This window comes from Conger conger, chromosome 2 (genome assembly GCF_963514075.1).
Source record: "Conger conger chromosome 2, fConCon1.1, whole genome shotgun sequence".
Lineage (NCBI taxonomy): Eukaryota > Metazoa > Chordata > Actinopteri > Anguilliformes > Congridae > Conger > Conger conger.
The window spans coordinates 48358859-48386403 of record NC_083761.1 but is presented as its reverse complement, the minus strand read 5'-3'; the positions used below and the strand labels follow the sequence as shown (position 1 = coordinate 48386403).

The following is a 27545-nucleotide window of genomic DNA, read 5'->3' as shown; positions in this document are numbered from 1 at the left end:
ACAGCCCATGGAAAGGCCAGGCCAATGTATGAGAGTGTAGCGAGGTGGAACAGGAGCGACCCTTTGGTGTCGCCCTGTCTGTTTGACAGCTTTCCACCCATTCATCTTGCAGGGGCTCACCTGGCTATGCCCTGGAGCTGTATCCGCAAGAGGAGAGTGACCCCTACTTCCAGAGGATCACCATACACCCAGATCTTGAAGGTGAGTGTGCTTTTATAATCCTTGCCTGTATTTATTCCAAACAGCACTACAAGGATGATAAGGACAGCAGCTATAATTGCACAGACAGACCGGTTATCAAGTGACGCTGTTTACTATCAATATTTTGAGTGAAATCAGGAAGGGTGCATGTGGTTTGTGTGTCTCATTGAAAAGGAGAATGGGAGGGCTGGGTATATAAAGCTGGGTCAACATTTTTTCATTCTGAGGGGTCAGCCTCTTCTCACAGCTGGTTAGGAGGGACCTTGGCAAGGTAAGTTCTGTATTTTCACCGTGTCTCCAAACGATTTTGCTGAACAGATGCTTACCAAGGGGAACTTGCAGTCTACAGTACTTTCAAAATTCCTTAACAGACAAATTTGCATTGTAAAGACTTCATCAACCAGAGAACAAATAGTGATTTTAAAAGGGGGCAACACAATAAAGGAATGTTGAGTAAATAATTGGATCAATGGAAGAAGAAATTCAATACAATAAGGAGCAGGGTAAGTATGTGATATTAATACAGACAAGAGTGTATTAACTTCTGGTCAATCAGTTATTGTCATTGCAGTGCAGTAAACAAAACAAGCAGTTATGCAGTTTTTATCTAATGAACATATCCGTAAGTACACTCCATAGAGCACCAAGCAATAGCAAAAATTAATTAATTAATCATATTCATTCTTAAAAATTAAATGCTACATAGAAGGAACTGGGGAAAAAAACTTTTCAAGATATGCTTCATTATGATAACTACTTAGTAGCAACAACCCTCGAATAAGCAATAGTAATATGTGTTGACAAGATTAATATATTTTATGTATTACATATTTTTACACCCTGAGAGATCTTATTATTATTGTATCATGAAAGGAATGTAATATATAGCCTGCACCAGGATAAAATTAATATATTCATTGTATTCCAAGAAGTCATTCTCTCTGTTTAATGTGAGAACCAACATCTGGAACAAACATAGGAAGTTTGGCCTTGGGACGAATATTTAGTTACTAGTTGGTGGGCCAGGAAATAGCTACTCAATTAATTAGCCCATCTTTAGGCCTTCACTACAAATTACACATAAAATATTGCCCATATAGCTCAGCAGCAGGCCTTCATGAGAAAATGAAATAAATGAAATCCAGAAATATCAGTTAAATTCGCAATGCATCTCTGTTCCTTGAATTTTTGGGAATATGCTATGTAGGCTAGCAGTGTGTCACAATTAGACCACTAGGCCACTGTAGCATAGCCAATGTTGCGGAAGCAGTTCATAAAATGTTGACTAAGCTAGAAATGTTCTAGATGAGTTCTCAGGAATTTAAGAATGGCTGATTGTTAGCTAACCAAACGCATTTCTGACACATTCATGATTTCAAAGCAACAAACTAACCAAGCTAAAACCAGCTAAAACCTTACATAGTCCATTTCTTTGCCTAAATCGCACTGAGAATCACACTCCCCAAATGAAACTTTGTTTATTGAAATGCTAACAAAAGGTGCCATACATAGGTGCCATAACGAATAACTTAGCAGCCAACTATTGTATGTTGTGTACCCCTGTGTATGCTGGTTTTCCAACCACAATTGCAATCCAAGAATTTTAACAAGCTGTTAATTTAGATATTCAGAGGGATTACTTACCCTCTTAAACCACATTTTGTCAAATAGCTATGCATACCAGGAATACATGTGGAGAAAGTGGTAAATTATTTTTAACTGATCATATTACAGACAGAAGTGAATCAGTAGGCTCCTAATTGGCGAAAGTGTTGACACCGGGCCACAACACCGGGCCTCTTGTTAACGATAACAAGAAAAACCTGCATTGTGTTGATACATAAGGAAAAAAATTACTAATTTAATTAAACACGTTTAACTACCAATTAACTACATAATTATGAGCATATTAGTTAGTCTTTTATTTGTTTCCTCTTCTTATGTAATTGTTTGCAAGATAGTCCATTACACAATAAGAACATGGTCCATTACACAATTTTATTCTTCATGCCATTGCAAAGCTAGTTCTGGCATAATGTTTAAGAAAAATAATCCAGTTTAAGATGAAAAGCAAGATGAATTGCTTGTTAAAAGTATTTTATGGCAATTGGGGTTGGATCAAAAACCGGCATACCCAAGGGTATTCCAGGACCAAGTTTGGGAACTACTTGTATAGAGCATGAGAAGTTCTTAATTTCTTCATTAGCAAACACTTTTTACATCATCAAAATACTGCAACCAATGTTTTCTTGTATTGCCAAACTAGGAGGACAAAGGATCCTATTCAGACAGGCAACAAACTTAGACTACACTGTCTGCTTAATCTTGATGTAGACCAGAGGATTACCTGTTTATGGCAATTGGAAGAGGTGAGGGATGTTTTGGAAATAGTCAGGACTGTTGTCAGCGACAACTTGTGCACAAGTCTTTTCAAACATCTTGGTGGGGGACCATCCATACAATGTGTGTATGTGTGTGTGTACTTGTGCATGATTATGCATGTTTGCATGTCTAGAACTGCACAAGCATATATATATACGCACACAGAGGGGTAATAGCAGAGTGTGTGCATGTATGAGCATTGGTATGTATGCCAATATTTACAATAGATAATAGATAATGTCCCAGGGGAGGGGACATGTACCCTGTGGTCTCAGATGGTCTTCTTTATGTTTCAGCTGCTCTGAACGTGAACACCAACGCTAACCCCAGAGCAGACTACCAGGTAAACTGCTATTACTGTTATATCGGCAAATGCTGCAAATGATACTTTGACAGTTCAACACTTTGACATTATTTAACATAAATAATAACTTTCCAGGGAGGCAAAAGTCTTTAAGATGATAGACGGCCATTTTGTTTTATAACATCTGTCATCCTCAAAGGGGATCCATGTTGATCTGAGTAAATGGAATACACCCACTGAATACAATTCATCCAGCCCCTTTTTACAGCACAGCAGACCTGAATGAGATATTGGCCTTCTTGAGAGCATCCTTTCCCACCTGCATAAAAAGCACAGCACTCCCAGGAAACTTGAATGTGTCCCACACACACGCTCCATGTTTATAGTCACAACATGGCCCTTAATGTGCCTCAGTCAGCCTCGCTGAGAGAAGTGCTGAAAGACAGGAGACAGGGGCTCAGCCCTGTGTGTTTATGTTTTAGACACAGTCAGCCTGTCGGCTCCAGAGGTCAGCCGTGGCGATGACCAGAGCATGAAGGAGCCTCTGCCATCCTCTGTGTGGTTATGCGTGCGTCTGAGCTTAATTGAGCGGTGAATGTCAATAAACTGCAGTGCTAATGTTGCTGCCCCACAAGCACCCTAGCCTAACTTTCCCTGTGTCCTGCAGGCCTACGTGGAGCTCAACATGCTGGTGAAGGACCAGGACCAGCCGGGCTACTGGCAGGAGACTGGGCGATGGGTGGGGTACGAGGAGAACTACGACCCAGAGGCTGGAAGATGGGGCGCCTCACATATCTCCTACCTTACCTTTAAGAGCCTGATCCAGTTGCGCAAGACCATGAGCACAGGTGAGACAGTGAATACAGGTGAGATTAGCTCCAGAGGGAGCATAGGTGAGATTGACTACACAGGTGATAGTGAGCACAGGTGAGATTAGCTCCAGAGTGAGCATAGGTGAGATCGACTACACAGGTGAGACAGTGAGCACAGATAGGTAAGATCGACTCCACAGGTGATACAGTGAGCACAGGTGTCATTGGCTCCAGAGGTGAGACAGTGAGCGTAGGTGAGCCTGGCTGCACAGTTAAGTGCAGGTATGCCAGTTAAAACAGGTGAGGTTGTAAGCAGGTAATGTCGTGTCTAGGAAACGACAGAGTCCAAATCTTCAATTTGTCGAAAAACATCTTCGGGAGGGAAAAGACGACACCAGGCAGCAAGATCTTCAGGAAAATCAGACTTTATTAGCACACGTGCATAAAGCCGGATCAGCTCTCCAGAACTGAACCCCGACTGGCATTTGTACACCCATTTTATACACAGTTACTCCACCTACAACTCCTCCTCAAACCTCATTCTGGCAAATCACCCACACTTTTCTTATCGTAACTCCTCCCAACGCTCCTCCCACAACGTCATTGTGGCAAATTGCCAACGGTCCTTATGCTCTGCCAACTCTGTACAAAGTTCAGGGCATTCTGCCAACTACGTGTCCTCACTTCACCCCGCACCTGCTCTTGGCAAACTACCAGACCTCAGAAAGTTCTGGATGCCCTCCCTCTAACACGTCATCCATACACGTCACTCTGTATCTTTCGCTTTTATAAGACGAACTAAGCAGCAGTAATCATTGAAAATATACAGACAAACTAAACATTTCATTAATATTCACTTCTAATATACTTTTCTAATCTACAGACATACTAAACATTTGATTAATTATTCTCTTCTAAGGGAATAAATGTACGTAGCATTCTTTGCTCTCATTTCAACAGTTTTCACTGTGGTTTCTTGCGTTTTCATAAGCTCAGCTATAATTAATGTTCTAGGTCAAATAGATACACTCCTGGCATAAAACATTGAGAGTCCTGGAGAAATCAGCTGTACAGTCAGATCCGTGTCCTTGACAGTTTGGTCTACACAGTTCAAGATGGGGCCCCCCCCTGCCAGCTGGCTGGGCTCACCGTGTAATCCGAGCACAATTTAGCAGTTAATCAGTTTGAAACTATACAGGGTACATATCATACTTTAATACAGATATATTGATAAACTTTTAGCACACATCGTCGAGAGTTTTGGAGGAACCAGCCTGCTCACTAAGGCAGAGTCTGATTTTGACTTCCATCCATCCATCCATCGTCACCCGCTTATCCGGAGTCGGGTCGCGGGGGCAGTAGGCAAAGCCGGGTATCCCAGGCATCCCTCTCCCCAGCAACGCATTCTAGCTCCTCCTGGGGGATCCCGAGGCGTTCCCTGGCCAGGAGAGATATATAATCTCTCCAGCGGGCTCTGGGTCTCCCTCGGGGTCTCCGCCCAGTTGGACGAGCCCGGAAAACCTCCAAAGGGAGGCGCCCGGGAGGCATCCTGATGAGATGCCCGAACCACCTCAATTGGCTCCTTTCGATGCGACACAAAGACCCAGTTACCTCGCCCGGAAAAGGGAAACCGGGGCCCCCTGCTGGAGCCAGACCCGGGAGGGGAGCTCGTCGGCGAGCGTCTGGTGGCCGGGCCTTATCCCATGGGGCCCGGCCGGGCACAGCCCGAACTGGTCACGTGGGGTCGCCGCCCTGTGGGCTCACCACCTGCAGGGGTCGGCATCGGAGTCGGGTGCTTTGCCCAACGGGCAGTAGGCAAAGGCGGGGATCCGGGCGTGCTGATCCTCGGCATCGCAGACTGATTTTGACTTGTGATTGGTTATCATGCTTTTAGGAGGGAGATCTTTCATTCTGTGAATTTTCCCCTACAGTAAGACAATGAGCACAAGCAAGATAGCAAGAGATGATGAGACCATAATATTAGATGAGACAATGAGGCCACAATCAGCTAGTTTCAGGCCTCTGGTGTTGTGCAAAATGGTCACTCACAATTAACTGTATGTTTTATCTGTTTACAACTAATAATTCAATTATGTTAAATCTGATAATCCATAGAATTTATATTAATCAGTTCAGTAATATTCTTAAACTCACAAAAGGTGATAACAAATGAGAGTATTTCTGAGTAATATGGTCAAATTGACTGCTTTTTTTCATTACAGTTGCACATAAACAATTATGCTGTACATAAACAATCTATGCAGTCAAATAGGAATGATATAGGGGAAGTTTTTTGATTGGTGTAAACCACATAGGTACACTTGTCCAGTGGTCAGCCTGCTTGGCCCCACCAAGGCTTTTCCCCTTTATATGAGGGAGATCCATGTTATCACTAAATTAAACACAAGATGGTGCTACAAGCCCAACTTCGTGGCATGACAGCAAGACTTAAGCATGACTCGAGATCTAAAGCGCGCTCCAAATCCCTCAGGCATGAGTGTCTTTCACATTGTTGTAGCTATCTGACCTGTAAATCTCATTGGACTAAATCTAGTCATATTTCCATAATTGTGGTATATAAATTCATACACATAAGGGAGAACTGAGCCTTTCTGAAGTGCAGATAATCCAAGTGAACCTAGTAAAATGGGTATGTCTGTCTGTCCTCCACTCCCACTCCCCCACACACAAACACATGTGTCCAGTACGTATGTGCTGGGCACTGAGTCTCTGAGACTTCAACCCAAAGCAAAGGTTCCCCCCCTTCATCGCACCTCTTTGTCTACCAAACTCTCTCTATTTCTCTGATTACTCCTCCATTCTTCTCACTGATCCCTGTATCCCTCTCACCTCTGGCCCACCTGTGGTCCTGGCATGTATGTCCCACGGCACCACGATGCCCAGGTGTGGTGATGCTGGACCGGGAGGAGTGCACCTTGAACGGCATTGCCGAGAAGGTAGCAGACGAGCTGGTAAACAAAAATGAGATCCGGCCGGGTGACCGAGAGGGCCTGCTGAGGTCACTGCTGCAGAACCGCAGGTATCACGCATACTCTCTTAATTAATCTGTACGCTTGGACTGTTTTATACTGACACGCCCTGGCTATGCTGTATATACTAACAGCAAACAAGTTCTTTCTTGTACTGTGAATATGTCAGGGATCCTTGCAAGTTGCAACATTTCTTATCAGGATATTTTACAGCAGAATATTTCACCCACGCATTGCAGCAAAGCTATTAATCCGTCCACAGCTATCACATGCACATTTGAGTCTCTGCCTGGCATTAATGTGCTCTGCTCTGCACTCATAATTTATCTCTACATTGATCTCAATACTTGAGAATTGTACCCCAAAATTGTACCCATTTTGAAATCTTTTGATGGAATACACCACTGCCCTCTTTTGATCTTGACCCACGAATTGTGTATCACCCTCCACAGCCAATCAGACCCAAAAGAGACCCAGGCACTGAGCTCCGGGTCGGAGATGACAACCTTCTCCGTCATAGAGAGGGTAGGCAGCTGTCCTACTCTTTTAGCCATCGTAATGCCCCCACTTGGATCTTCCAGTGTTTGTTACATTCATCACATTGAGCCTAAGTGCACAAACGAATATCACAATGGCTGGCCAAAATGATGATGCTGACCGATGGCATTTTCACCCCTCTTCCAGAGAGATGCGTCTGACATTGTGGAAGCCTCTATGGTTCTTGTAGGTATGTATAAAGCTCAGTATATTTCAGTATGAATATCCAAGCAAATTATGGAGAAATTACCAACCGATGTAACAAGCAAACAAACATTCAAAGCACAGTTGATCAGATCTCCATTTTGATATTCGAGGTCATTTAAAGTATGGGAAGTATTGGCTAACCAGAACGGTGATATTTGGTTCAGTGTGTCTCAGTCAATAACTCCTTTTTTGTTGGTTTCAGGGGCTCTGGACTTCCTTCAGAAGCCCACTCTGGCTTTTGTGAGGTTGAAAGAGGCAGTGGTGCTGGGTTCTGCCCTGGAGGCGCCGGTGCCGGTCCGGTTTGTCTTTGTGCTGGTGGGGCCCAGTCAGAGCGGCATGGACTACCAAGAGATGGGACGTGCCATGGCGGCATTAATGGCAGATAAGGTGAGGGAGGGAGAACAAGGAGGGAGGGTAGATGGGTTCCCTGCTGTAAAATCCAGCTATGCCAACTTGAAAATTGAGCTGGTCAAGCTGGTCATAAGCTGGTCCAGCTGGGTATGAGCTGGTTGTCGAAGATGGCTAAGCTGGTCATAAAGCTGGTCTAGCTTGGCTGAACTGGTCATCCAGAAAAACCATGTCCAGCTGGGAGTTGGTCTGAACTGGTCAACCAGCTACCAACTGTCAAAACAGCAGAGGGTAGCATGATAGCAGAGGGTAAAAGAGTGGGAGATAGCAGATCACTGGGTCATATTTATATTTGTTGGGCTGTATTTCTCATCTGCAGGTGTTCAACTTGGCAGCATTCCAGGCCCAGGGAGAGCGCGAACTGACAGATGCTGTTGCAGAATTTATGGACTGCAGTATAGTGATCCCGCCAACTGAGATTCAGAATGAGTCCATGCTGAAGTCTATCATAGGCTTCCAGAAGAAGCTGCTGCAGGACCGCCTCCGGCCCTCAGACCCTCGCCTGAGCATTAATGCCAAGCCCCGCAAGAGTGAGGACACACCACTTAAACCCACTCAACTTGGTCAAATATACTGTACACACTGTCGTCAGTTAGACCAGTGGTCCCCACTCCTGGTTCTGGAGAGCTACAGGGGGCGTTGTAGTTGTTGTAATTGGTCAGTTAATTACACAATTATCTCACCTCACCTGGTTTCTTGGGTCTGGTTGCTGATATTAAGGACCAAAAACCAGCACACCCTGGGCCCTCCAGGACCATGAGTAAGGACCACTGACTTATACGTACATGTGCCACTTACTGCAGCATTGAGAGACCTCAATCTTGTCAATTTAGTACAACTAAAAGTAGTGTAAGCAGGTTGTGTTTTTCCTTAAAATTAAACGGTTTCAGGTTTTTCCCCAGTTTCCAAAGCTGATGGGCCACCACCAGAGGACCCTCTGGCACGCACAGGAAGGCCGTTTGGTGGAATGATCAGGGACATGAAGAGATACCGTTACTACTTAAGCGATATTACCGACGCAATGAATGCCCAGGTCCTGGCCGCTGTCATCTTCATCTACTTTGCCGCCCTGTCCCCCGCCATCACCTTTGGAGGCCTGCTTGGTGAGTGGCTTCTCTGTATGCTTATGTGTAAGGTAGAACAAGCTTTACTTATTCAACCCTCAATAAAACACTTTCACTGTACAACACATACACTCTATGATTATCTGAAAAGGTACAAAAATACAATTGCCCAGTGATGTGGCAAGATCATGCAGTGAATAAAGAGCTTCTAATATCACCATAAAGGCTAGAGTGTCCTGAAACTTACAGTCGATCATCAAAATCATTGAAAAAAACGTGTCAATGCCTGACTGACTGATTTTCTCTGCCCACTCTCCACCCATGTCTTCCACAGCTGACAAGACAGAAAACATGATGGGTGTGTCAGAGCTGATGATCTCCACTTCCATCCAGGGCATTATCTTCTGCTTCATTGCTGCCCAGCCTGTCCTGGTCATCGGCTTCTCTGGTCCCCTACTGGTGTTTGAGGAGGCCTTCTTTGCAGTGAGTATCTTCCAAACAGCTGCCCCACCCAGCCACTTTACACTCTACAGCAGTGCTCCTCACTCCTGGTCCAGGATAACTGCAGGATGTGCTGGTTTCTGTTTTTACCTTAATAGCAGCAACCAATTCAGACCCAAGAAACCAGGTGAAGTGAGTTAACTGTGTAATTAACTGCTTTAATTGATCGATTAAGAGTAACAACCTTACACCCTGTGGCTGTCCTGGACAAGGAGAAGGTGAGGACCACTTCTCTGCGTACTTGTGGTGATCCAACCCTTTTCAGGGGAAATGTTATTGTTTTGCCTATATGTTTGTCTAACCCTTAAACATACTATGTTTCAATTTTGTATGCCGTGTCTCATGTGTGAGAAGAACAGAGGTTGTTGTATTGATATTCTATGTCTGTGATTAGTTCTGTAAGTCACAGGGGATCGAGTACATCGTGGGCAGAGTGTGGGTGGGAGTGTGGTTGGTGGTCATCGTGGTGGTCATCGTTGCTGTCGAAGGAAGCTTCCTCGTCAGGTTCATCTCACGTTTCACACAAGAGATCTTCTCCATTCTCATATCTCTGATCTTCATCTATGAGACTTTTGCCAAGCTCATGAAGGTACATCCCATTCACACTTCATTTCCATTGTGCCTCTGTCCTCAACCTGCACTCCTTGTCTTCCCACATCATCTAATTTTTGTTTCTTTGTTCGATTTTTTTATTTGTTTAATGGTGTATCTTTTCTTTTGCTTTGGCTGTGGTTATTACACATTTCTCTTGCTTCTTGACACTACTCAGCCTGTACTCTGTTAATTTCAGCTTTCCATCTGGAGTGATGCCTCACTGATGCTTGTTGTGTTTCTTCTTTGTGTGTAAAGATTTTCAAAGCCCACCCTCTGGTCTTGAACTATGAGCATCTGAACGACACTGTAAAGGATCCTTTCCACACTGTTTATGAACACCATCCTGACAACGCTACAGGAAATGTAACCATCCACTTGCTCCCTCGGCCCAGGGCTTACCCCAACACCGCTTTGCTCTCCATGTGCCTCATGTTGGGGTGCTTCTTCATTGCATACTTCCTCAGGCAGTTCAAAAATGGACAGTTTCTGCCTGGCAAAGTAAGTCCTTAAGGAGTTCCTGGGCAGCATTCACACTAAAATATCTCTATGTACTCTCTGACAGAGTACATAGGGCCCACATGTATTCTGTAGGAGTTGATTTAATACTGACAATTTTCTGTTTAAATATAGTACAGCATAAATATGTTTATCCATACATTATATTTCTTAAAAATACATGGATGAAAGAAAGGCAGTGTTTTGTCCATTTGATTGATTTCTGTGTTGCTTTGAAGTTGGATTGAAGCAGTAGATCTGCCATTGCATTGTATGGTTGAACCCATTCATTTCCACTTTGCCAGGTCCGTCGCTTGCTTGGAGATTTTGGTGTCCCTATCGCCATTTTTGTCATGGTTGCTGTGGACATTAACATAAACGATACCTATACACAGGTAACCATAGGCGTGCAGACATCCCAACCAGTGTCCTATAGGATTAAGGAAATGTGCAAGTGTGTTTTTCCTTTGGCCATTTTGAGATATAATGTCATAAAAGTCTCAGTACTCACTACCCTCACTGTTGATACAAAGTAAGATGTCCTTGGGAACTGGGAGGTTGATACTATGGCTACGAAGGCTCCTGCCCCTTAGAGGGATGCCCCTAAGGATATCTCAAGACACATCCTGTAATGATACAACCAGAGGGCATGGAACACTTTAGACATTGCATATTATTTACTGGATTGTATTGTTAGTAACTTTTTTATTGTTACATATTTCAAAAGAAGCAACCAAACACATGGTTCTAGACACTTGTTTATGAGCTAATATGGCTCTGTGAAAGTGAAAGAATAACAAAATGGTTCTGGACTTATCATTTGTTTGTCCCATGTAGAAATTGGTGGTGCCAAAGGGTCTGCAAGTGTCCAAACCTGCTGAAAGGGGTTGGATCATCAACCCTATGGGAATGAATAAAACATTTCCCATCTGGATGATGTTTGCCTGTGTAGTGCCAGCCTTGCTTGTCTTTATCCTCATTTTCCTGGAGTCCCAGATCACCACGTGAGTGACGTTCCTAGCCAGGTTTTTCTTTTGTGTGTTTGAAATGCATGCATGCTCTATCTCCTAGGAGTATAGTTGCTGAAGGGGCAGTGGGTCGTGTTTGTGATTTGCACCAGGTTTTATCTAACTGGGGTGTAGATCTACAAAGAAAAGGGGAGCTCAGTTAGTGTGGTTTATTACTATCTGGACCATATTCATGACTGATTCACAAAAATCTGAATGCAAATAAAGTAATCACACAATGAGCCCCAAATAGTTAACAAGCACAGTTAACATGTACAATAAAATGTCAGATTTTTTATTTATCATCCTACATAAGATACCTTTGAGTGAGTGTAATGTAAAGTTTTATCTTCTCTGCTGCTCTTTGAGTTTATATTTGAAGCTGCGCCAGGTGTCCGCTGGTTGTTACATTACATTACATTAATGGCACTTGTCAGATGCTCTTATCCAGAGGACTATTACACTAAGAAGGAGACAATCCTACCCTGGAGTAATGCAGGGTTAAGGGCCTTGCTCAAGGGCCCAAAGGCTGTGCAGCTCTTATTGTGGCTACACCGGGGATCAAACCACTGACCTTGCAGGTCCCAGTCATATACCTTAACCACTACGCTACGCTTTTAAAAAAATTGAGCAAGCCCTGATTCAGTCACATTCATTGGATACATCTCTGCCATTTTACACGGGATTCTTCTGAATTTGGCAAAGGAATAATAGTGCAGGAATAATTTCTCAAAAAGGAATCACTGATTCACAGACAAGATTGGTTGATCAGTCGCTTGGAACAAGTTCAACACATCAATTCACAGAATTAGATAATCTTGAATTAACTCTTTCCAATTTTTTTTCTGCACACACATAGTACAACTGTGGTACAACTGTTTTCTGACTAACTTCAACGTCAGTCAGAAAACATCTGTAGCTTCATAACCAGGTGGGATATGAATAAATATGTCTGTATTGAAATAAACAAACATGTATTTCTACCAAACCGGAAACTTCTGAATTGTATATTTTTATTCTTATATTGGAACATGATTTGTTGATGTAGACAAATGGTATCAGGGATTGTTAGAATAAGCCAAGTCTGTTACGAGGTCAGGGTTGTAAACTGTAAGCGTGTCATGGGGGAGCCTGATGCTTCATTGTCCTGCATTGCAAATAAGTGGCTGATAAGAATATAAACTGTTGTTCTCACTACCAGAGAGTCTTTTTAACAATTTGGCATCACTGTTTTGCTGTTTTATTACGTCACAATTCACAGTAACACAAATAACCACGCATTACAACAGTGGTATGCAGAAGAGCATCTCTGAACACACAACACATCAAGTGGATAGGCCACAGCAGCAGAAGACTTAATAAGTCTAACTAATACCTAATAAAGTGCTTACAAAGTATATATAATCACATCCATTGTAAATGTTTGCAGACCATCCATCCTTATGCAGGTGTAAAGGGATACATACCTTCTCTGGATTTATGCCTTACCTTGTCACTATGATGTCCCCTGTCAGGCTAATTGTAAGCAAGCCAGAAAGAAAGATGGCCAAAGGCTCTGGTTTCCACTTGGACCTGTTGATCCTGGTCAGCATGGGGGGCCTGAGTGCCATATTTGGTGTGCCATGGCTCAGTGCCGCCACAGTGCGTTCTGTCACTCACGCCAATGCTCTTACCGTCATGAGCAAGGGACCGAAGCCTGTAATTGAGAAAGTGCTGGAGCAGAGGATCAGTGGAATTCTGGTGGCCTTGTTGGTCGGTGAGTCCTTGAGTATTGTTATCTCCCTTGCTTTTTGAACTTGAGGAGAAAAGTTTGTTCAAGGTACTTGATTCCATCTTCTATTAATTCTGCCATCTTTCCTGTTCTTGAATGAATGGTAGAAATTGAGGATGCATGTTTCTATTTTCTTGGACTTAGTGTCATTCCTAGTGTCCTTGCTAACCAGTTGTGATTTTCTTGCTTGCAGGTCTGTCAATTCTAATGGAGCCCATCCTTAAGATGATCCCCCTGACTGCTCTGTTTGGGATCTTCCTTTACATGGGTGTCACCTCGCTCAATGGGATCCAGCTATGGGACCGCATTCTGCTCCTGTTCATCCCCAAAAAGTATCACCCAGAGGAGGCCTATGCTACCCGTGTAAACAGCCTCTTTTCTCATTTGTTGATTAACTTCCCTTATCAAAGACATTTTAATGCTTGGCTACATTTGCACCCATTCTAATTCTAATAATAATAATACAAATTATTAGTTCCTGTTTTAATCATTATCCTCGCCATCATCTCTCTTGCTCACATACAGACTCGCTTTCAAAAATCATTTGAAAACGAGATTAACTGACATGGCAAGGTGCTAATGCGTCTGACTGTCTTTTGCTTTATCCACATAGGTCAAGACCAACCGGATGCACATGTTCACTTTCATCCAAATTGTGTGCTTGGTGATACTATGGATGGTGAAATCTAGCAAAGCCTCCCTCGCCCTGCCCTTTGTCCTCATCCTCACCATCCCATTGCGAATGTACATGACAGGCCGTGTCTTCACAGACCTGGAGATGAAATGTGTATGTGCAATCAAAGATGAATGTGGCCGGAATTAATCTTTAACACTTTTTATCGAGTTTATCATTATTTTATCATACTTTCCCATTTTTAATAGGCATCATCTTTGATTTAAGATTATGAAAACTATAAAATGTACTGTACATATGAATGTCTTTTCTGTGATTTATTTAGCATGAGATTTATTGTAGCTTGTGTGTGAGTTTTAACCCTGAATTATTTTTCAGTTGGATGCTGATGACGCCAAAGTGACATTTGATGAGGAACCAGGCCAGGATGTATACAACGAGTCCCAGATGCCATTATAGATGCCTTCTACCCTTCAAAAACATGAGAACCCTACCCTAGATTTGTATTGGGCTCATGCAGGCGCGCTAAAACAAAACAAATCATTGACCAACATTACCTATATATATTTAAATTCCTTTTAATATTACTTGTTTTTTGTGTGGTAAGCAAGAGTTTTCAGTTACTGCCTTTTAGATTTCATTATATGAATTACACATTTAAATATTTAATATATTATTTAAATGATTAACAAAAAACGTTATTGTTGTAAAGGCACTTGCCTGTATACACATCTACCTATCCACTTCCATTTGCAAAGACCTAAAGTATGTCCTTAAAACTATACATTTAGTAGTATGCCAATCTTTTACTTTTTTCTAAATGTATTGTATTCTAATTTGCTGTCAGAATAATGTTATACTGCTAAATTATTTGCTTCATATTTTACAGAGCCATTTAAAAAATGTTTTTTTTTTTTTTTAAGTTCTGTCTTGCTGTGACAGAGCCATCCCTTTTTTTAAACCAATCCATTTTACTTTTGTCAAGTGGGGAGCCACTGAGTAGATATTTCAGGGTAAAATGAATGAATGCTTAACGTTTTCAAAGAAATATTGTGCGGCCACATAAGTGTACTCGTGGGTATTGTTTGTGCTTGCAAAATATTTGTGCATATTGCCAAATGACGGACCCTTGATTTTCCAGGCTTACCGTATACTTTGTGACCTGTTACTAGTGCCTTACTTGAGTGTGGAAATAATGCAATTGCTTTTATGTCAGAATGAAGAATATATAAATACTTGAAAACTGAAATCAAGGATGTAATAGTACATCTAATGTTCAGTGGGAGGGATTAAGAGAAGAGTTACACTTGGTTTTTCAGACAGTGCCAGTAGCGTGATCTTTAAGCATCCATTAAAGTCCTTTAAGCAAAGTCTATTTATTCTAAAGACACTTTTTTTTATTGACAGCTACTAACATTAGCCCAATTGCAATATATAGAGCCATTTTACACAATATATAGGTATAACAAAACTGTTCCAACTTTCCTAAGAATTAATAGAAAGAATATTATTTCCCGAAGTTATCATACACAGGGGCTTTCCTAAACAAGGGAAGAAGAGTACTCTGTTTATGCACCCTCATGATCAGTAATACAAGGTATAACTTTATTCTGCATGTTGTGGTCATTGGCGATTTACATTTCATTTTCAAGTCATTTTAATGTTTTTTTAAACACTCGCACACATAATTGATGTGTGTTTGCAGTTATTCAAACTTATTGTCATTGCACACCAAAAATAGACATAACCATTTGCAAGAGCTCACACTTGAGACTCGACGTCTAGGCAGGTTGCCACTCCTTTGAAGTTTCACGAGTCTGCGCGTTTATTGGAATGTCATTCATTTTCAGGGGATTCTGCCTCCAGGATTGGCTGATTTAGGAGCCGCCCACAAACAGGCAAGGTGGAGTTGAGAGAAATTACATGAAAAATGAAGCTGCCAAATAGCCTATGCAAAGGAGAAAAAAATACAACGCTCAAGACTATCAATGAAAGTCGCTTTTGAGTGTGTTTCGCTTTCGGAAATGGTCAACAACACTGTGGAACAAGATTATTATTGAGTCAGATACACACGGGAAATATTTCAACAACTTTATTTCACGTCCTCGATTTAACATCAATTTCAATCCAACATTAAAATAATACTGTAAACATGTTTAAATTAAATACTCAATGTCCTGTCAAAATTAAACTAAAAGTTATTTGGTGTACAAGCGAACGCGGCGAAATTCGATTAGCCACGAAAGAGGCTAGAGCTAAATGTAAAAACATAACGATAGTTGAACAAGAGTGCAGAGGAGATAGAGAAGTTGTGGATGCCTCCACGCTCGGAAGAAGAATGGCTGGTGTGAGAGTGCCGGCCGCTGACTGGAAGAGACAGAGGGAGAGAGCAAGTGAGATGGAGGCGGGGGAAGTTCCCATCTCTGCGGGGACTGGAGTGTCTCTGCCCTGGACCAGCGGCGCAGTGCTGGCTAACATTCAACCCAACCCTACCACAACGAGCTCGACACGCGCACCGAGACAGGTAAGTCACCCAGCCGATTTAAAAGCAACACAGCCCATTTAAATGCTTTAAAGTTAAACAAAACAATGGCAAATCGGTCCGATTAAAGCCTTCCGCTGTTTGTTTACTTATTTCGTCTATTTAAGGCTTAGTTTGAAAAATGCGTATTTGAACAACATATTTCCTGAAAGGGAAGGGTGCATTTCGAGGTCGCCATGCCGATTCTCTGGTTTTAGGTCCTGGGTACAAGTGGAATGGTTTAACGTTAGTCTTGTGTTTAGAAACACTTTTCCAACTCAAGTGTTCGTTAGTCCTCGGGAAATTGCAAGTAAGATTACACCGACTGCACAATTTAGATTTTTTTCTTATCGTGAAACACTGCTTTCTCAACCGTAGACCTCCACGCGGTGGCTGTAGGGATAACCCGCCGCCTCTCTGGTTAGCCATCTGGGATCGTAGTTTAATTTCTCACCGTAAGGGCTTGTCTCTCTCTCGGCTCAGGCAGACCCGCCAAAGCCACGTTCGTGAAAAGACACGGTTTCCTTTCCGTTGCCCCTAAATATTTTCCAGGGCCATCGACATTCGTGGCAAGGTTAGTAGATATCGTGGTTGTGATTTAAGCCGATTTTCTCTTGCCTTGCCTGGATATACAGCCAACTTGCTAGTTGGGTAGGGTATGTGTGGATCCGAGCATGGCGGTTCTTCGTCGAGCAAGCCGAGTCGCCATGCTAGTAGCTCTAGCCTCACTGCTTTCCCTTTCGGATGTGATTTTCGATAAAAGCAACCTTAGTATTCTGTAGTAAAAATTAAACTTAAGTAATATACTTGTATTGTTTGGTAAACCATTTTAATGGTGTACAACAGATTTGACTTTTTTTTTGACATTACGATATTCTGCGATATTTATCCTTTTTTGTTATGCCCCTCCAGCCTTTGAAGACCGTAACGTTACTGCCGCCATACCGCCACTGAACCCCTGCCCGAAAGCTTACGGCGTCGGGTTCCACCCCACGATTTTACGAAGGTAAGTGTTTGTATTTTTAGAAAATATACATGGTAAATGTTTTGCTTATTCACTAATGTATTACATTGGGCGTTTCCAATGCAGTCTGCTCGGTTTCCCCGATATAACGTTAGGTTGGTAGAGGTCAACGACACTCCACCGTCAGCGTTGCTCGGCACCCCAGCCTTGCATGACCAGATCTTCCGCTCTTCGTATGTGGTTATACCATGTCATTAAAAACACTACTCTTCCTAAATGTTTTTGCATATGTAAAATATAGTTATAAATGTAGACATTACACGATTACATGGTTAAGCAGTTTGGTGATAAACACGTGAAACGCTTCTTCAGTCTGATTTCAGGGACCTCAGGTCTCCCTGAACAAAAGCTTCCACACGGGGTCTAGCGCTGTAGCCATCTTAAACACGGAACGTACCGTGCACAAAATTACTTTGTAGGAAGCTAATGAACTATTATGCCGGCTATACGCAGATAATGGTCGTTTATTTGAAAAAGCCAGTGTAATTATTTAGTAAAACGTTAACGTTTTTACCATTTCAACCTAAAAGATGAGACATTTGGGACAGCTTGTTGAACAAAATGCTTCTGCGAAAACGGCAAATAAAATACTGATCCTGAATGAAATATTTCATTTTAAATATCCAGCAACGACTGAGTAGGCTAAGTTTAACAAATAAGCCAACGTAATAACAATTCACGTTATTTTATCTGGCCTTTTGGCTAGCGAGTTGTAAACCTTCCTGATCGGCAGAATACGCGGCTTAGTAAGGGCGCTTTGGGTGTTTGTCACGGCCGCCATTTGTTTCTGAGTCGGTAACACGTCGCTGGAGAGCCCCCAGTCTTCCATTTTCTCCGAATTAAATCGTACAAGAGGCTTTCCGTGAAATCAACGAAACTATCGTTTGGATCGTTTCGATGGTTCCCAGTGACACCAGTTATTCGACCACATTTAATCTAAGTAAAACGGTCCTAGTTCCTTTGTACTGACGAGCACGATGCGGGGAGATTGCCGAGCACCATTGCGTAAGCTGGCTCCACTCTGTGGGTGTGCGTTATGAGGCAGGTCGGGCATTTTGCAGTCGAGCCAGTGATCCCGGCACCATTTCCCCGTTAGCAGAAGCCGAAAGCAGATCCTCCGTGGTCAGCTGGTTGCTTGCTGCTGCCTGTCACACAGTTGCGTGTTCGCTTCCTCCTCCCGCACCATCCGACCAGCCCCAAAAATCCTCAATCAGATTAGATCGCGTGGATGTAGCACAAGAGTAAGAAATGCATTCAATCGAACGGTAGAAGAGGAGGAACAACGAAGAACAATAACGGAGTTGTCGAAATGGTTTATCAGAGGCATTCCCCCTACCGTGCAGTGCAGTGTACTGAGTGCTTTGAGGTCCGAATCCGTCACAAACCTAGCTATAAACATGTCTTATGTAGTGGAAAACGCTTAGATGGGCGGTGTAATGAGGAACACTTAAACATCATGTTGGGTTGGATTATGTTAACCCTAAGGTCCTAGGAATTTTATAGGTTGAAAAGGGCCACCGCTTCTTGAAAAATACAATAAAAAGATGCATATTCCATTACATCTTCCTCAGCAATTTATTGGTTTAAGCTTATTGTTTTGGTGAAATTCAGGTTTGGTGAATATTTTAATAAGATCACATTGGTTGAATTAAAAATATATATATTTACATATTATTTTTTTATGAAATAAATGAGATGTGTTAATGAGTCATTTTATAGCACACTTATAGTTACTGCTTTTCTGAGTTATATATGTACAACCTAGGCATTCATATCTTTCATTGTCTATTGTCTAGTATGGTTGGTAAGAAAATATTAATTCTGTACACAGGAACCAGAAATCAGATGATATGGTGTGCTACTATGTAAATCATTTTCTAATAATATTTATTTTTGAAAACAAATGCCATTCAAGGTGGTGTTTCCAATTTTATTGATATTTGGATGCAGGTGTGCATTTGTATGTATCCATCTAATAGTTGTTTGCAACTGACCTGCCATCACTAACTGTATTTCTACAGATAAGGGAGGCTCAAGAGAATGAATGGAGAAATGGAAGCCACTGCTAAAGATCAAGGTAAGGTTGTAAACAGAAATTATATTAATGTCACAGGTAAGCTCTCTCAGCCCACAATGTTCTTCGGTATATTAGCAGTGCACCTTTATCTGTGTCAGAGAAGCCTTAAATCGAGGTGCATGTGGTTATTAGAGAGCTGAATAATAATACTAGAACAATATCTGTTACTTATAGAAGCTGTAAAGATCATATAAAGAGCTGTGCTTTGGAAGGATTTTATCTTGTTATACGCTGAGCCCTTATATTATGACTGCATGTCCTGAGGCATTGTCCTGACCTTTTAAAATAAACCTAATTCAAAACAGGAATGTTGTGATAAGAGCCAATACAGAGATTACTGTACTATGAAGGGGTTAATCTTGTGAACAGTGTATTCATTTATGCTTTTATGAGCGATTTGTTGATGTACTCACTTGTTGTGAAATCATAAGAACCATTTATTGATATACTTTTCAAAGCTTGAGAGTTTGCTATTTCAAACTTGTCTAAATATAAAATGATGATGCTTACTATTTAATGCATCATCAGTTCAATACAGTCATCTTTCAAGTTGGCAATTACAATGACGTGTGACCTTACAGCAGCATTTACATTCTCCCTATGCATAACAACACTAATATGCACATAACAATAATTTGTGTGCGATCGTAGATGGTCCTTAAGGTACTAACAGAGATTCACACATGCACACAAACACTTGTGAAGCCATACAGCTGATCTATCTGTGTACATGATTGTAATTTATCTGTATTTTGCGGCAGTAGCCTGGGGCAAGGATGACCTGCTGAAGTTGTTGGATGGTATGAAGGTGAACCTTCCACAAAATGACCTCAGCAAGTACAAGACAGCCGAGTCACACTTGGACTGGGAGAAGGTGTCGTTCAATCACTACTCTGCAGAAATGTGCAAGCAGAAGTGGGTCCAAGTTTCCCGAGAGGTAGGCACTGATGGGAAGGATGAAGGACTGCAGCATAATGTCTCTGGATTCTTGTTTAGTGACACAAGGAGCCAGTGCAGCTTAGTCTATGAAAGGAGACCTGTGAAATTTCCAAAGAATTTTAAATGATAGACTTCTGATACTAGGCTGTTATAATTTTTTTCCGTTTCATATATAAGATATATAATATATAAGACTGCTTGCCTTGTTTTAATGCAATATTGAAACCTTGATAAATTTGAAATTTGTTCATTGATGCCGTCGTTTCTGTATGATTGTTTCAGGTACGCAAATTTCGCACACTGTCGGAGCTCATCGTTGATGCCCAGGACTATATCAAAAACCCCTACAAGGGCAAAAATTTGAAGGTAGGCAAGCATGCCCAAGCTTTTAGGCATGTTCAGTTCAGATATGTTGGTTTGCAGCACCATTGAAAAAGCAATAGTAGCAATAGGACACATTTATTTCTCCTAGATCATTTTCTGAATAGGTCTAACTTGTTCTCTCCTGGTTTATGTTTTGAAACAGAAACACCCTGACTTCCCAAAGAAACCTCTTACCCCATACTTTCGATTCTTCATGGAAAAAAGGGCTAAATATGCCAAACTCCACCCTGAAATGAGCAACCTTGACCTCACAAAGATCCTATCCAAGAAGTACCGAGAACTCCCGGATCGCAAGAAGGTGAACAGCCAAGTTCTCTGTTATATAACCCCCTTCACTGTGTAGGGGAAGTTTGATGGGAAATGGGTCTTTTGATTTTGAAGTTTGATTAAATATCATGATTCTTAGACAGATTATAATTACTGTCTCAACTTGCTCTGTCAGAACAGAATGCCGTGTACAGTTTTTATTGTTTGGAGCTGTCTGACAGAAATGTGGGGAGTGGTTGAATGCTGCTTGTCACTGGAAAACAAAATCTGTGTTCAGTTTTGTGGGTTGCAGTGGTACAGCCATACGAGAACCATCTGCATGCGTTTTCCACGAAATGCTGCATCGCCACTGTTCTCTGCTGCCCTCAGCAGGCCCCTATCAGCTCAAACACTCTGACTGCCTCTAATGGCTGCGGCCGTGTGCAAATTAGCATTCTATGTTTTCAAAGTTTAATTTTATCACTGAATGGACTGTCTGTTTCTTTAAATACTAGGCAAAGTACATGCAAGACTTTCAGAGGGAAAAGGAAGTATTTGAGCACAACATGGGGAGATTCAGGTAAGAATTTACCACAAAGTTATGTGATAATAACTGGTGAGAGGTATTTTAACAAATGGACACACAATATACATACTTGAATGATGCGGTGGAGGGGACTGATAATGCTCAAATATACTGAGGGCTAATTAGCCTGCTTTGGAGTGGCACAATTACTACAGTGCAGAAAAACTGAAAGTGAGAAATTGAGAGGGGGAAAAGATGCTAGGAGCTGGACCATCCACAAAACTCTTAGGGACATTTTCTTAATGCAAGTCTTCCATCATGTAAGTCTTTTTATCATGAAATATAAATATAATGAGCAATATCAATGACTAACTCTCTTACTTCAGAACTTAAGTACACAAATTGTGCTGCACTGACAGAAGCACAATACAACTGTATAACAAATATAAACAATTGGAAAACTCACTGGAGAAATAGTGCAAGAAACACAACTAGGGAGAAGCAGTGCAGACACGAATGCTACATACCGTGGCCGTTACACATGTAATGTAAATGTGTCTTTTTCACAGGACACGTACTTATCTGCAGATTGCCTTGCAAACTGCAAACATTTATTTTTGGGCAGAAAGAGGTACAAATGGCCTGTGGGTGTGATTTCACAGGGAGGAGCATCCAGACCTGATGGAGAACATGAAGAACATGAAGCGCTCAGATGTGCCTGAGAAGCCCAAGACGCCCCAGCAGTTGTGGTACAACCATGAAAAGAAAGCTGTCCTCAAGATACACCCGGACGTGAGTACAAGCCAATGGTTGCTCCCCAAAATGCAGGGCGCACATAGTCTTATATCAACTCCCGTGCTTTAACTTAAAACTAAGTTGTTATTGTACCTGTCTGTGTTAAACTGACACATTAAAATGCAGTCTAAAAAGTAAAATGCGGTTGTTAAATGCAACTCTGTTATGATGAGGTGAACTGAGTTTATTGGCAATTGTTAACAGGCAACAACAAAAGATGTCAAGGAGAGCCTGGGGAAACAGTGGACACAGCTTTCTGACAAAAAGAGGCTCAAGTGGATCAATAAGTCATTGGAACAACAGAAACTGTATGAGGTATGCATCTGGTCTGTTTGCTCCGCGTGCTGCGCGTGCTGCGCGTGCACTATATTGCATATTTGTGCGAGCCATCTGTTCATCACTTCCTTGACATTTTGTGATCCTACCCTGTGTCCACTCCACAGGAAGCAATGCGGGAATTCATTCAGCAGCATCCAGAACTCAACATGTCCCAGGATGACATCAACAAGTCCACTCTTACCAAGGCTGAAAGGCAGCTGAAAGACAAGTTTGACGGCAGGCCTACTAAACCTCCGCCGTAAGTACTGCCCTCCCGAGCACAGCCTTCACAGCTGTGAAAGTGGCTGGTAAAAGTGTAAACGCTTAATCTTTGCCAGAGTCTCATGCCAGTAATAAAATGTACAGTAGTGAATGGTTTTCATTGGCTTTGTGGACTGAAGTGATGGTTTGTTGTGTGTTGTCTAGGAATGGCTACTCCATGTTCTGCGCAGAGCTCATGTCCACCATGAAGGACGTGCCCAGCACCGAGCGGATGGTCATTTGCAGCCAGCAGTGGAAACTTCTCAAACAGAATGAGAAGGACGGTTACCAGAAACGCTGTGAACAGGTTTGTGTCTTGTCATATGGGTTTCTCCCTTTCGCCTTCTTTCAGTCACTTGATTCCTCCCTCACTTTATCTGGAAAACAAAGTTTAATTACTGGAGAATTTCTACAACTTTGGATTAATATGGAACTCCCTTTTTATTTTTCAGAAAAAGAAAGAGTATGAAATTGAGATGAACCGGTTTCTATGTGTAAGTACCATCTCCTATGTTCTTGTTTCTGCTGAGATGGTTATGTTGCAGGCCTATGTTTCTCATAAAGACATAAGTGTTAATTGTGCTTTTCTCCTACCAGAGTATTTCTGAGGAAGAGCAGCAGCGGGTGCTGGGCGAGGACAAAATGCTTGGCTTCAACAAAAAGGGCAGCGCCACCTCCAGGAAGAACTCCAAAACAAAGGTAAAAGAGTCCATTCTAAACTTGCAATTGGTTGTAAACACTTTATGGAACAGCTCAACCATTGACGTGTATAAGTCAAATGTAATGGATGTGTTTTATATAGTGAGGAAAATGGTAAAAACCTGGAATAGTAGTTCTACAGGTCTATGGGATTACGGTGTGTCGTCTTCAGTTGTTCATTGACTGAGCTGGCTGTGTTCCCTGTGCAGGCGGGCTCAGAGAAGCCAAAGCGTCCCATTTCCGCCATGTTCATCTTTGCGGAGGAGAAGCGGCACAAGCTGCACCAGGAAAGGCCAGAACTGTCCGAGAGCGAGCTGACACGAGCTTTGGCACGCATGTGGAACGAACTATCTGCCAAGAAGAAGGTCAGGATTCACAACGCTGAAACGTTGCACTTTGTTCATGGCACATTGGGTAACGACTCTGCCCATCAAGTGTAGATTAAGCGGGCGTTCATGTAACTGGGCTGACGGGCTTGCTGTGCGCTGCCACCCTTTAGGAGAAGTACAAGCGCCTGGAGGCGTCTCTGAAAGCCGACTCAGAGAAGAAGGTCCAGGAGGAACGCAGCCGGCTGCCGGAGTCACCCAAGAACGCGCAGGAAATCTGGCAGCTCAGCGTCATCGGGGACTACCTGGCCAGGTTCAGGGTGCGTACGGGTTTGCTAGGGGACACGTGTCCAAAAAGGTGCTTTTCTCTTCATCTCGTTTTGGCTGTGTCCCTCGTGTTGCATTTCAACTGCTTTGTTTCTACAGAATGACCGGACAAAGGCCCAGAAGGCTATGGAGGCAGCTTGGAACACCATGGAAAAGAAGGAGAAAATCATGTGGATTAAAAAGGCTGCGGAAGACCAAAAGAGATACGAGGTAGGACAGTTTGGTGGATGTCCCTTTTCAGTCTGTATCATAGCCAAGTATAGATGGTCAGTATTCACCGTTACCGTTTTGTCTTCTCAGAGGGAGCTGAGTGAGATGCGCTCCCCGGCCACCATCATCACCTCAGGGAAAAAGATGAAGTTTGAAGGCGAGCCAAAGAAACCTCCATCGTAAGTATCTGAAGACCTGTGTCTGTGTGTGTTTCTTTCTCAAACGACTCTGTTTCTGTCCATCTGTGTCTTGAAGGTAGTAATTTTGCATCCTACTTTCACATGATTTCGGAAGGTGGGTGGATCGATGGATAGCTTTTATTTAACCGAGAAGAGGCCAATTGGGAGCAAAGCTCCCTTACATTGGTGGTCTCAGGATACAACACTGTAACAAATACACAACAATACAATATCACAGAAATGTTCCTGTTGTGCCTTATTCTCTATCCCCTGCTGTCCTTCAGGAATGGGTACCAGAAATTCTCACAGGAGCTGCTTTCTGGTGGGGAGCTAAACCACCTGCCTATGAAGGAGCGCATGGGAGAGATTGGTGGCCGCTGGCAGCGGCTACCCCAGAGAGAGAAGGACCGCTATAAGAAAATGGCGGAGGAGAAACAGAAACAGTACAAGGTCCAACTGGAGCACTGGCTTAAGGTATGGCAGGCCTGCTCTTTTGCAAAATTTTGAGGGGGAAGCATTACATAAACATAATTGGCGTGGCGGAGCTTTGTTGACGGTGCTTATCAAAATTTGTACAACTGAGTAAAACTGTCTAATTGCTAATGCACTCCTAAAAGACCCTTCATTTACTGTGACCTTCTTGTCATACTGCAGAGTTTGTCATCACAAGAAAGAGCCACATACACCGAGTACAACTCAAATGTAAGTATGACGCAACTGAGGCAGGGCAGACTGGTATTTGCAAGAAATGGTCTGACTTCATTTCTGTTCATAATGATGGGTTAACTTTGCTTTTTCCCCCCGCCCCAATTCAGAAACGTAAAAGTACTGCTAAACCTGGTGGAACGAATGCCAAAGTAAAGGCTGCAGCTGCCAAAAAATCTGTGAGTTTACCTGGCTCCATACACCCATCAATATGCAGCAGTGAAGAGACACTGATGCTCATCCCCATCTCTACCTTCTCTCAGGACTCTGAGGAAGACGACGATGATGACGACGATGATGATGAGGAGGAAGAGAAGGCTTCGTCAGATGATTCGTCCAGCGAGGAAGACAGCGATGAAGATGAGGATGATGATGACGATGAAGAGGAGGTGAGAGGCTAAGTAATACCGCAATCATAAGTGATATTTCATTAAGAATTTGGTCATTTAAGGTCAGCATTTGGTACCACACAGATGAAGAACATTGCTTTGAATTGAACCCTGCAGAACGAGGAAGATGACGAGGCAGAGGACAAGGAGAACAAATCTGGGAGCAGTAGCAGTGGCTCCAGCTCTGAGGACTCCTCGGACTCGGACTCGGACTGAACCGCAACACCCTGAATGACTGAGCCAAGATACTGCGCAGCCCTGCACCACCCAGCACTCACCTGCCCGGCCAACAGGGGGTGCCCGTCTACTCGCATCTCTTTCGCTGTTCATCAGTTTTTTTTTGTAGAACGTCATCTCACTTTATTTCCCTTCTGCTTCTCAATCTTTTTGTGAGCTGGGGAAAAGGAGACCGCGAATAGAGAACACGACACGCAGAGGCCACTGGAACCCCTCCTTTTTCCCCTTGACACACAGCTCTGAGCCCCATCATCACAGCAGTGATATCCCAGTGCTGTGGCCAGCTACTGGAGCTTCTTCAGCATGCACAGCTTGCTGGATTCTTTTTCTTTTTTCTTTTTCCCCCAGAGCATTAGGGAAGTTGGTTTTCCTTTCATTCCTGATTATTGTACCTCAAGTGTTAAGCAACTGAGGGGGAAATTGGAACTGGAATCCACTTTCTTCATTATATATATTATTTGCAAGTTTATGCTGTAATACAAAGGCCCCCATGTTATAGGTGGGTCAAGAATGTACCTCCCAGCTCATGTTGGTTTTCAGTGCTGAATCGTTTTCCAGCTCAACTGCTTTTCTGAGCATTTCTCCCCTTCTGGCCCCAACACCCATGAGGCCTGAACCACAGAACGCTTATTTGGAGAAGAATTTGGGAGGGTATCAGGGACCAAGTAACTGCACTCTTGAGAATGTTGTGTAAACTTTTATTTTCATTTATTTGTTCAGACAAATTGTTTTATTTCCTTGTTTAATTTTGGTCATTTTTTAACAATGTGGTATTTTCAGGAAGAATGAAGCCATTTTGAGCGCACTTTGCTGGTAGGTGGAATGCCAGACAAATGGTGCCTTTTGTCTCAAACAACCGTTGGAGGAATCATTTCTGTTTACATCCGTCACGTCCACTTCTACATAGTTGTTTGGATTTAAGATGCTGAGTAATGAATATCAGAACTTCTAAGTTAGTGAGCATTGATTTTTTTTTTTTTAATGATGTAAATTTGTTTCAGTTTAATATTCATGTTGCTTTGTAGTTCAGATTATTGTCAGTTTGCACTGTCTAATAGATATTGGTATGTACAACCCTTGATATTAAATGGTGCTACATCCAATTACTCAGTTTAGCAATTAATGCAATGTGTATCTACTGAAAACGGTAATGTTAAATATGGATTTTCAGTTATACCAGCACCGGTCTGAACCTAAATTTGGCCTAAAGTTATTAAATGTTTTTGAGATGCAGAAATTTTTTGTTGGGCACTATCCCTGATACAATCAAATTGGTGTCTAATCCCTCTGTTAACCACTATTTTACAATCATTTTTTATTAAATTGAAAGACAGTTATATTTATTTCCATTTTAACTGACCTTTTAATTCCCAGTTTATCCCAAACAAGACGTGCACTTAATCCAATTTCCTCCCACCCCTGTTTCTTCCTTTCCAAAACTGCTTCCCAAGCCTTTGTTGGGGAGCAGTTCTTAA

General features: G+C 42.4%; 2 protein-coding genes across 6 annotated transcripts; both read left to right on the top strand.

The window, feature by feature from the left end:
• Positions 1 to 380: 380 nt before the first annotated feature.
• LOC133119501 (band 3 anion exchange protein-like) lies at positions 381 to 15280 on the top strand. Of its 3 annotated transcripts, none has more exons than XM_061230039.1 (19): positions 435 to 472; positions 2468 to 2570; positions 2880 to 2926; positions 3555 to 3735; positions 6604 to 6739; positions 7142 to 7214; positions 7374 to 7416; positions 7636 to 7820; positions 8161 to 8371; positions 8744 to 8944; positions 9240 to 9388; positions 9801 to 9995; positions 10256 to 10498; positions 10801 to 10890; positions 11333 to 11499; positions 13017 to 13258; positions 13467 to 13636; positions 13887 to 14060; positions 14286 to 15280. In XM_061230039.1, exons 2-19 carry the CDS (start codon positions 2555 to 2557, stop codon positions 14364 to 14366), a joined length of 2604 nt encoding a protein of 867 aa, XP_061086023.1. In that variant the 5' UTR covers positions 435 to 472; positions 2468 to 2554; the 3' UTR covers positions 14367 to 15280. The 3 variants fall into 3 exon arrangements, with proteins under 3 accessions (XP_061086024.1, XP_061086023.1, XP_061086022.1); XM_061230038.1 differs by having other exon boundaries at positions 8732 to 8944; XM_061230040.1 differs by lacking the exon at positions 2468 to 2570 and having other exon boundaries at positions 381 to 472; positions 8732 to 8944.
• A 602-nt stretch (positions 15281 to 15882) lies between these two features.
• ubtf (upstream binding transcription factor) lies at positions 15883 to 27307 on the top strand. 3 transcript variants are annotated; one of them, XM_061231979.1, is made up of 22 exons: positions 15883 to 16431; positions 17341 to 17434; positions 19474 to 19529; positions 20294 to 20466; positions 20751 to 20834; positions 20995 to 21150; positions 21614 to 21678; positions 22287 to 22416; positions 22624 to 22734; positions 22863 to 22996; positions 23164 to 23305; positions 23451 to 23492; positions 23596 to 23697; positions 23907 to 24062; positions 24197 to 24343; positions 24450 to 24560; positions 24651 to 24739; positions 25024 to 25213; positions 25394 to 25441; positions 25555 to 25623; positions 25708 to 25833; positions 25951 to 27307. In XM_061231979.1, the coding sequence occupies exons 3-22, from the start codon at positions 19493 to 19495 to the stop codon at positions 26047 to 26049; spliced, it is 2211 nt and encodes a 736-aa protein (XP_061087963.1). In that variant the 5' UTR covers positions 15883 to 16431; positions 17341 to 17434; positions 19474 to 19492; the 3' UTR covers positions 26050 to 27307. The 3 variants fall into 3 exon arrangements, with proteins under 3 accessions (XP_061087963.1, XP_061087960.1, XP_061087961.1); XM_061231976.1 differs by having other exon boundaries at positions 20291 to 20466; XM_061231977.1 differs by lacking the exon at positions 15883 to 16431 and adding an exon at positions 16688 to 17002 and having other exon boundaries at positions 20291 to 20466.
• The last annotated feature ends 238 nt before the right edge of the window (positions 27308 to 27545 follow it).

Coding starts and splice junctions, on each gene's coding strand:
- LOC133119501 (XM_061230038.1), top strand. Junction 10,891..11,332: donor TAAACGATACCTATACACAG/GTAACCATAGGC, acceptor TGTCCCATGTAG/AAATTGGTGGTGCCAAAGGG. Junction 13,259..13,466: donor TCTGGTGGCCTTGTTGGTCG/GTGAGTCCTTGA, acceptor TCTTGCTTGCAG/GTCTGTCAATTCTAATGGAG.
- ubtf (XM_061231976.1), top strand. CDS start 19,493: ATGAATGGAGAAATGGAAGCCACTGCTAAAGATCAAG. Junction 23,493..23,595: donor AGATGAACCGGTTTCTATGT/GTAAGTACCATC, acceptor TTCTCCTACCAG/AGTATTTCTGAGGAAGAGCA. Junction 24,740..25,023: donor GAGCCAAAGAAACCTCCATC/GTAAGTATCTGA, acceptor GCTGTCCTTCAG/GAATGGGTACCAGAAATTCT.